At 46.6% G+C, this 10,370-nt stretch overlaps 1 protein-coding gene across 1 annotated transcript in view; it reads left to right on the plus strand.

Annotated features, from left to right (window-relative positions):
• PPP2R1A (protein phosphatase 2 scaffold subunit Aalpha) overlaps positions 1 to 10,370 on the plus strand; it is a 35,011-nt gene that overhangs the window by 22,852 nt on the left and 1,789 nt on the right. Inside the window, exons 7-13 of the mRNA XM_017503917.2 lie at positions 638 to 752; positions 863 to 933; positions 1,383 to 1,517; positions 5,407 to 5,580; positions 5,885 to 5,945; positions 6,672 to 6,826; positions 7,775 to 7,917. Of these exons, the coding sequence (XP_017359406.1) occupies positions 638 to 752; positions 863 to 933; positions 1,383 to 1,517; positions 5,407 to 5,580; positions 5,885 to 5,945; positions 6,672 to 6,826; positions 7,775 to 7,917 (854 nt within the window). The remainder of the gene's footprint in view (positions 1 to 637; positions 753 to 862; positions 934 to 1,382; positions 1,518 to 5,406; positions 5,581 to 5,884; positions 5,946 to 6,671; positions 6,827 to 7,774; positions 7,918 to 10,370) is intronic.

Genomic DNA, 10,370 nt, shown 5'->3' on the forward strand with positions numbered 1-10,370 from the left:
CTGCAGCCTTGACCTGCTGGGCTCAGGTGATCCTCCCACCTCAGCCTCCTGAGTAGCTAGGACTACAGGTGCCCACCCCCACACCCGGCTAATTTTTGTATTTTTTCGTAGAGTCAGGGTTTCACTGTGTGCCTGGGCTGGTCTTGATCTCCTGGACCCAAGTAATCTGCCCACCTCTGCTTCCCAAAGTGCTGGGATTATAGGGGTGAGCCACCGCACTTGGCCTATTGTTTTATTTTCATTACAAAAGTAATATGTGTTTCTGGTAACAGATCTTTAAGAAATACAGCCCTATACATACATCAAAAAGTTGCAGTCACTATATCATTAGAATGTTTTTGGTAACAGAAAACCCAACCCCAGTAGCCTGAACAATATGGAAATCTGTTATTTTTAATGCTGACACTATGATGTAGGTGCCCTTGCAGTCCTCATTTTTCTTCTGAAGAAAAGAAGACTGAGCGAGGTGAAGAGCCTTGCCCTGGGGCTGGACTTGGCGCTCGGATTAGATCTTAGCAGTGCTTCCAAGGCCCGCACTCTGGCCCCTAATTCTGGCGCCTTCACTTTGATTTTGGCTTCCTTAGCCCAGAGTACCTGCCAGGCTTTCTCACTCTCCACCTCTCCTTCCTGTCTGCAGCTCCAGAAAGCAGTGGGGCCTGAGATCACCAAGACAGACCTGGTCCCTGCCTTCCAGAACCTGATGAAGGACTGTGAGGCCGAGGTGAGGGCCGCAGCCTCCCACAAGGTCAAAGGTTGGTGCTGGCAGCCAAAACACAGCAAGTCGGGTGGGTGTCCAAGTGGCTGGAGGTGGAGCTAGAACATTGGGTCTCACTTCCCTTTGCCTCCCTCTCCGTGCCCACAGAGTTCTGTGAAAACCTCTCAGCTGACTGTCGGGAGAATGTGATCATGTCCCAGATCTTGCCCTGCATCAAGGTAACAGAGAGTTTAATGGGAGTAACCAAGGGGATCAAGCCTCCCAAAAAAGGGGCTGGAAACAAGGCTTTGGGGATAGTCAGCTGCAGACCAGGTTCCCAGCCCTCTGGGACCAGGCAGCTCTTGGATTTTAAGCAGTTAGGGGTCCTCACTGCAGCGTGGAGCCAGCCTTAGAGTTGGGAGTACTTTCTAGAACCTCAGAAGTCACTGAGTCCTCTCATTCACAGGGGTTTGGTGTTGGAGTGGGGGCTGCTGAGAGCAGGGGTCACTGAACTCTAAGCAGGTAATACATATAAGGAACAGTGATTTCCCTATACCTTAAGCCATCCCCTCCTCCATGAATGAGAGGGGCAGAAGCAGGTTATTGTCTCTTAGGAGTTGGCATCCGCTTGGCCACTTGCTGCTGCCGGTGTTGCCCTGACCCTGTGCCTATCCCTTCTCTCTCCCAGGAGCTGGTGTCCGACGCCAACCAACATGTCAAGTCAGCCCTGGCCTCTGTCATCATGGGCCTCTCTCCCATCCTGGGCAAAGACAACACCATCGAGCACCTCTTGCCCCTCTTCCTGGCTCAGCTGAAGGATGAGGTAAGGGTGCCAGGATCTCAGCTCTGGGTTTGTGGAGGGGACAGGTGAAGAGCCTTGCCCTGGGGCTGGACAGACATCCAGATCTTTGCTGAGTTGCATGATTGTGGGCATAGCTGTGTGTTCATGCATGCATTCCTCCAGGCACTCTGCTTGAGTCCTTTCTTGAGCATTAAGGATATGAAAAATAAAGTCAAAATTTAAAAAAAATTTTATTTATGGCCGGGCATGGTCACTTACACCTGTAATCCCAGCACTGTGGGAGGCCAAGGTGGTAGATCACCTGAGGTCAGGAGTTCGAGATCCAGGATCACCTGCGGTCAGCCTGGCCAACATGTTGAAACCCTGTCTCTACTAAAAATGCAAAAATTAGCTAGGTGTGGTGGTGGGTGCCTGTAATCTCAGCTACTTGGGAGGCTGAGGCAGGAGAATCACTTGAACTCAGGAGGCAGAGGTTGCAATGAGCCAGTTTTGCACCACTGCACTCCAGCCTGGATGTCAGAGCAAGACACTGTCTCTTAAAAAAAAAAAAAAAAAAAAGCCCGGGCGCGGTGGCTCAAGCCTGTAATCCCAGCACTTTGGGAGGCCGAGGCGGGTGGATCATGAGGTCAAGAGATCGAGACCATCCTGGTCAGCGCGGTGAAACCCCGTCTCTACTAAAAATACAAAAAATTAGCTGGGCATGGTGGCGCGTGCCTGTAATCCCAGCTACTCAGGAGGCTGAGGCAGGAGAATCGCTAGAACCCAGGAAGCAGAGGTTGCAGTGAGCCAACATAACACCACTGCACTCCAGCCTGGATGTCAGAGCAAGACACCGTCTCAAAAAAAAAAAAAAAAAAAAAAAATTATTTATGTTTTGAGATAGGGTCTTGCTCTGTTGTCCACACTGTAGTGCAGTGCTATGGTCGTGGTCCACTGCAGGCTTCACCCTTCCAAGTTCAAGTGATCCTCACATCTTAGCCTCCCAAGTAGCTGGGACTACCTACAGGCAAGAGCCACCATGCTTAGATAATTTTTTTAAATTCTTCTACAGAGACAGGGGACTTGTTGTGTTGCCCAGATTGGTCTTGGTATCTTGTTCTCAAGCAATTCTTCCTTGGCTTCCAAAGGCCTGGGATTACAAGCGTGAACTGCCATGCCCAGCCTAAAATGAGACAGTTTTCATCCTCAAAAGCCTTCAGAGACTGGCAATGGAGATATTCAAGCAATCCCATGATGCCTTTAAGGTGTTACAGGTGTTGTTATAGACAAGTTCATGTTTTTTATGGTTTAGGCTAAGGTGCTGTAATGGAGACCCCAGAATACATTCTGGCTTAAATTAGATGGAGGATTTTTTTTCTCTCTTATAACAGTCTAGGTGGGCCTAGACTGGTGGGTTAGCCCTGCTGACCTCAACTGTCTCTGAGTCTCAGGCAACTGCTCCAGTTTTTAGCATCTTAGCCAGCAAGGAGGGGCCAGGCACAGACAACAGCAGGCCCAGTCTCTGACGGACAAGATTCCTCACGTGTGCTTATACCCCATACACCATTGGCCAGGGAGGGCCACATGATTATATCTAGCAGTTCAGGCTACCTGGATTACAGAGGATGAGGGGAGGTGCTGGGTAATGACTGGAGAGATCATTGGGGTGACCACTGGGGAAGGAATTTGGACTTGACTGTGGGCAAGTGCAGGAGCCAGAATACAGTTGGTGTTAGAAGGCACCCTGAGGCTTATGTGAAGGAAAGATTAAAGTGAGGTGGCCAGCAGAAATGTAGGAAGACCAAAGCAGAGGCTGCTGTGGGAGTCTGGAAGACTGAGGCTAGACTGAGGAGTATGTAGAGATAAGGCTGCAGTGATATGGAAGGATTCAGGATTGTTCAGGAGGCAGAGGGACCACATGTGGGTTTTTGCCTTGGTAGTGAAAAACTGGGCAGATGGTGCAATCATTTGCTGGTATATGACATCTTTGTTCCCAAAGGCTTCAATCCTTGTCTCTTCCCCATCCCCTTTCTTTTCTGTTCACAGGCACATGCACTGTGTGCTAGGAAGTTAGAGAAAATACTGTAACAGAAAGTATTGTGTCACATTTCAGTCCCCCATGCCCCGAAAAGTTATGTTGTTCCACTACAGTGGAATAATCTCTTAGCCCCAGAATTACAGTCAATTTTTTGATACATTGAAAAGAATGTACAGCGGGGGCATGGTGGCTCAAGCCTGTAATCCAAGCACTTTGGAGGCCAAGGCTGGGCGGATCACCTGAGGTCAGGAGTTCAGGACAAGCCTGGGGCGAATCACCTGGGGTCGGGAGTTCAAGACCAACATGATCAACATGGTGAAACCCCGTCTTAAAAAAAAAAGAAGAAAAATGAAAAGAATGTGCTACTTTAAATATATTTTTTGTTCTGGGTTGTTCCCTAGTGGGTGATTAACAGTGTGGGGTTTTTGTTGTTGTTGTTGTTTTGAGACGGAGTTTTGTTCTTATTGCCCAGACTGGAGTGCAATGGCATGATCTTGGCTTGCCACAACCCCCACCTCTCAGTGCAATTGATTTTCCTTCCTCAGTAGCTGGAATTACAGGCATTTGCCACCATGCCTGGCTAATTTTGTATTTTTATTAGAGACAGGATTTCTTCATGTTGTTCAGGCTGGTCTTGAACTCTTGACCTCAGGTGATCCGCCCGCCTCAGCCATGGCCCCAGCCTAAAGTGCTGGGATTACAGGCATGAGCCACCACACCCAGCCTACAGTATACAGTTATTTACATCAGTTGCTAAAAGTTTAAATCATCATTAACGTTCATGACAAATTTTATGACTTAAGTAATATATCTGAGTTATACTTCACATGCACATATTTTCTTTTATAATCATTTTTATAGATATTATAAATACAATTTTTATTTATTTTGATGCTTTAATGGCATAAGTTGAGAGTAGGTGAGAGCCCCTCAAGTTGTCTGCTATGTCATTTCACACCTCTCCAGAGTTTTTGAGAGCATTTTGCCTCTGGCATCAGGGAAGGATCCAGGCTCAGCCCAGTGTGAAGGCAAGCCCATACATGCTGCAAGTACGCTAGAATTGAAGCATTTTTTTGCTCCAGTTTCACCTTCAGCAAGCACTACATGGTAATCATGTGCTGGCAGCCAGCCTGTCTCAGGGCAGCTTCTTACAGAGAGGAAAAGAACCAGTATGGTTTTCTTAATGTGAGGAATTCATCTGACTTATATTTGGGAGTTCCATTTTAGATTTATAAAGTTTATATTTCACATTTTGACTCTCACCAGAATGTATAAACTTGTCTAAATGAAAAAGGCTACTTTTTTCTTGGTGCACCAAAAAGAAGTCTTTTTAAGTGGGTAAGGTGTATTCTCTGAACCTTCTCTTCTCACGCATTCAGCACCTTGAGGCTCACGCACCCAGGACAGGAGCTGGGCTAGGAATGTGCAGGGTTTGAACAGGCCAGGCCTGCCAACCTTGTTACTTGGTTTATTGATTCATTTCAGTGCTCACTCATTTTTTTTAGACTAGAATAGTTTTAATAAGGAAATAGTTTTCTTCCTTTCCCTCTCCCATGTTGTGGATTGATATCCAAAAAGGAACCCTTGTTAACAAGCAGCAGAGCTAGGATTAGAAGAATCACGTCTGCCTGTTTTTTCCAGGGTGCTGTATTTAAGTCCTTTCAAAATGGATAAACATTTCTTGTGATACTATTGTAAGGTTTAAAAATCGGCTTACCTTAGTGATCCATGCTGCTGCTTTTTGGGTGCCTTTATTGTGTCCCCAGGACTGGGAGCTGGGCTTGGGCAGGTGTAGGTCCATTATACCAAGTTGATGCAGCTGAGCTCTTTCCATCCTGTCCTGGGTTGCTGTGTGCATGGCATTCTCTCAGAATCCTTCTTTCCTCTCCTCAGTGCCCTGAGGTACGGCTGAACATCATCTCCAACCTGGACTGTGTGAACGAGGTGATTGGCATCCGACAGCTGTCCCAGTCCCTGCTCCCTGCCATTGTGGAGCTGGCTGAGGATGCCAAGTGGCGGGTGCGGCTGGCCATCATTGAGTACATGCCCCTGCTGGCTGGACAGCTGGTGAGTAAGGAGGCCTGGGAGCCAGGCAGTGCTGCCTCACGGGAGGTGCAGTTTGTCCAGGGATGTGATGGGGAAACGGGGGGCTTTGAAGGCTTAGTGGAGGCTGTGACAGCTGCCGGGGAGTCAAAGGAAGGGACCCAGGAAATTGGGCCTTAAAAGGTAAATTGGATTCAATAAGAGAGAGGAGGGAAAGGAGCACCTCAGATGAAGTTGAGAGCTGTCCAGTCTTTCTGGGGTGAATTTAGGTTCCCTGGGGTGTGGCTGGCAGCTCTCCCTGGAACCCTTACCTTGGTTTCTCTTGTAGGGAGTGGAGTTCTTTGATGAGAAACTTAACTCCTTGTGCATGGCCTGGCTTGTGGATCATGGTGAGTACCTCCATAGGAGCAGCAAGAGGAGATGGGAGCTCTAGAAAGGATGGATGGATTGGTTGGGGCTGGGGTTGCGGCAGGCAGTGGAGGAGGCTGGAATCACTCCCCGTGTCACTGGATGCTCATATGGGCCAGCTCGTTGCTTGTTAGAGCCCTAGAGAAGTGTTGAGTGGGAGGAGGACGAAACATCACCCAGGGTTGCCTGGTATAGTGGAGAGCCAGAGGACCACTGAGCAGCCAGACCATGGTGTTGTATCCTGCCCTGGTGACTATCAACATCTAAAGCAAGTCACTTACCATCTTTGAATGAGCCTCACACTCATTCTTTGAAACTTCTTATTCTGATCCCTTGGGGCCATTGTGAAAATTGCTCATTGTTTATACTAAGAGGGGAAAAAATAAAAGGTAATATTTATCTCTGGGGCCCTGTTCGAAGTAGTAAGTACCACATACTTTAGGCAAATCACTTGGTGGAGCCTCAGTTTGCCCATCTGTAAAATGAGGCTAGTAGTGGAACCTACCTCTTGGAGTGGTTGAAATGTTACTGTATTAAAAAACAGTTACTAGATATAGCACATAGTAAGCTCTTTTTTCTCTCTTTGGCTCACATGTGTCCTGGCACCTAGGGGCTGTTTTGTAAGCCATGGTGAGTGTGACCTACATCTTGCCCAGTCAGTTCTTCACCTCCAAATCCCTGTCTTTCTCACCCTCACCCTTCTGCAGTATATGCCATCCGTGAGGCAGCCACCAGCAACCTGAAGAAGCTAGTGGAAAAGTTTGGGAAGGAGTGGGCCCATGCCACGATCATCCCCAAGGTCTTGGCCATGTCCGGAGACCCCAACTACCTACACCGCATGACTACACTCTTCTGCATCAATGTGAGCCCCCCCACCTGCCTGCTGGCCCATCCCTAGGGAATTGGAGTGCCTGGGAGAGGAAAGATAGTAGAGGGCTCCCCAAGGGAGACACCTGGCTTGGGAATGGAGACATGGAGGGGATCTTCTGTTCAGAGATGAGTCTTTGAAGGAACTGTAGGCCAGGGGGTGGGGCTCCCAGGGTTAGGGACACAGGGCCTCTGGGATTGGGGGCGTGGATGGTGAGGGATGCAGGGCCTGGGAGACTTGACCTGTTGGAGCAGTGGTCTTAAGCTTTGTGAGCACCCCTCTCCTTCCCTGAGAAATATGTCTCTATCTGGTATGGTGGGTGAGTGTACAGATTCTAGATCAGACCTAGTTTTAAATTCTGGCACTGCCATATATTAGCTGTGGACCTTGGATAGTTACCTAACCACTTGATGCTTTGTAAAGGATTCGTACTGGTAATCACAGCCTGATGAATGTGAAGATTAATCAGGCTATACATGCACAGGGCTTAGAACTGTTATGCTACAGATAGGAAGTGCTCCTGTTTGCTTTTCCTACAGTTATAATTATCTCATGTACTACTTTACTTATATACAGTGCTAGAAATTAAAGGATGGGATGTAAAAATAAATACAGCTAACTGTTCTGATCCTTTCTTCCCACACCACACTCTGGAGGTCACTGTTCTAAGGAGGGATCCTAGGGCTTCGTAATTAAGGTTCATCTCCAGAATAATTAAGGGAAGCCTGAGGACAGAGAAACTAGGACATTGCAGAATGAAGATGTGTTAGGATGGTGTTAGTGGAGTTGGGAGATCCACTCCTCTGACACTGGACTAAGTTCCCGTATTGCTCAGCCTCTGTAGGGCTTCATGATCACCAAAGTGGCCTGGTCAGAGGAAGCGGGAAATGAGAGTTACCCAGGACCTTTGCATACTCACCCCTGCCACTCACTGGCCCCCAGGTGCTGTCTGAGGTCTGTGGGCAGGACATTACCACGAAGCATATGCTACCCACGGTCCTGCGTATGGCTGGGGACCCAGTTGCCAATGTTCGCTTCAACGTGGCCAAGTCTCTGCAGAAGATAGGGCCCATCCTGGACAACAGGTAAGGTCTGGACGCTCCCACACACACTGGCAGGGGCTAGTTTTGGGGCATCTGTATCTTGGACCTTGGAAGGTAGAGCCCAGAGTCAGAGGCCTGGCACCACTCCTTGGTTGCTGTGATCTTGGCTCCCATCCCTTCTCAAGGTCTGTTTTCTCAATTGTAGAATGAACATGACAGAATGAAGTAGAAAGAGGGGGTGATGGGATAGCAGTCCTGTATACTAGTAACAAGTTATTAGAAAATGAAATCACCTAATATTTTATATGTAAGTATGTATATAATTCATAATTGCACCAAAAATATCAAATAGCCAGGAATGAATTTAGTGAAAGATGTATGTAACACCTCTAGTGTAAACTGTGAAACACTGCTGTGAGAAATTAAAGCAGACCTGGCCAAGGCAGACGGATCACTTGAGGTCAGGAGTTTACAACAAGCCTGGCCAACATGGCAAAACCCCGTCTCCATTAAAAATAACAAAATATTAGCCAATGTGGTGACACATACCTGTAATCCCAGCTGTTTAGGAGCCTGAAAGCAAAGAGAATCACTTTAATCCAGGATGCAGCGGTTGCAGTGAGCCGAGATTGTGCCACTGCACTCCAGCGTGGACGACAGAGTGAGACTCTGTCTCAAAAAAATTAAAGCTGACCTACATAATATTCATGGATGGGATAGTTCCCTGAACTTGTCTTTAGATTCAGTATAAGCCCGTTCAATCTCGACAGGTTCTTCAGTGGAAGATTGACAATTCTAATGAACAAAATTGGATGATTTATACTACCAGACACCAAGACTTACGACACCACAGTAATTAAAATAGATGTGAACACAAGAATATTTAAAGAGCCCAATAGAATGGAATCAAAGGCATAGAAACAGTTCCATGTATGTATATCAGCAGGCACCTCTGTAGTTCAGTGAAGAAATGTATGTTTTTTGAAAACATAGCTGGCTCAATTTGATATCCATGTAGGAATAAAGTCTCACCTCTGTGCATAAACCAATTAATTTGAGATGACACACCATAACCAGAAAGATTTTTAAAATAAAGCACCTAGAAGAAAATGTAGGCAAATATCTTCATGACTTAGCATAGGCACAGATTTGTTAAATAGCAAACCAGAGGAAGTGATGGATAAGCTGGCCTTCTGTAAAATGTAGAACTGTTTCTCAAAAGAGAAGATTTTGAGAGTAAAATGCAAACCCCTGACTGGAGAAAAATGTCTACAATATATGTTTCTGAGAAAGAACTCATCCAGAATACCTGTCTACAAATCACGTGAAACAAGGAAACCCCAAGAAAGAGTGGGCAAAAAAACTAGAATAGTCATTTGAAAAAGGATCTCCACATAGCTAGTAAGCATATGATAAGGTGTTCAACATCATTAGCCTTCAGGAAAATGCAAATTAAAACCCAGTGACATATCGCTACACACATCCCAGAACAGCCAGCAATGGAAAAAGACTCAGTGGTGCAAATGTTGGTGAAGACATAGAATAGCTGGAACTCTCATCAATTGCAGCTGGGGCTGCACATTTAGAGTTTGATCACTCGGAAGACTGGAGTGGAACTCGAGTGGGATTTGGTGAAACTAGTTATACAAACACGCTGTGAAACAGCTCTTCCTCTCCTGGGTCTCTATCCAGGAAAAATGAGTGCTTATTTCTGTCAGAAGAATGTTCATGGTATTATTCATAGCAGCCATAAAAACGGAAACAACCTCCATGTCTGTCAGCAGTAGAGTAGATAAATTTTAGTTTATTCATACAATGGAAAACTATTCAGCAGTGAAAAAGCAAATGCCTGCTATAAGCAGCAACACAGATGATTCTCATAAATACCATGTTGAGTGAGAAGCCAAACCCAAGAACACACCATTTTATGTCAAGTTCAGAAACAGGCGGAATGAAGGAATCTGGATGATGGAAGGAAGGATAGTGGTTATTTGGGGAGAACAGGAAGCTGTCTGTCATCTGAAAGTGGGGGACCCACAAAGCCTGCACTTTCGATTTCTCTCTATCTGTTTCAGGACACAGCCTCACCTTTAGTTTCTTTACAAAGTCCTCCTCCATTTCAGTTGACTCTGAGTGCAGGCGGATTTCCCTGGACCCCATAGATGAGAGTGGATGCCTCCTCTGGGCTCCAAGAGGACCCGGAACTTCCCCTTTCGGGCCACTTGCCACTCCCCTCTTACATACCAGTTTGATCTCTCTCTTCCTCCTGGCCTGGGTGCCACATGGGCAGAAATCAAGAGTGATTTAGCTCTGTATTCACTCCTAATACTGGTAGGTCTCAGTGAATATGTGTGAAATCAATGAAGGATATCCATTTGTTTGGCCTGAGACGTGGGGGTTCTTTGATTTGGTTCTACTTTCCCAGCCTGCTCTGATCTCCCTCTTCAGGGTCCCAGAGAAGTCTGTTCTTGTTTTTCTTTTTTTTTTTTTTTTTT

Source organism: Cebus imitator, unplaced genomic scaffold (genome assembly GCF_001604975.1).
Source record: "Cebus imitator isolate Cc_AM_T3 unplaced genomic scaffold, Cebus_imitator-1.0 Scaffold316, whole genome shotgun sequence".
NCBI lineage: Eukaryota > Metazoa > Chordata > Mammalia > Primates > Cebidae > Cebus > Cebus imitator.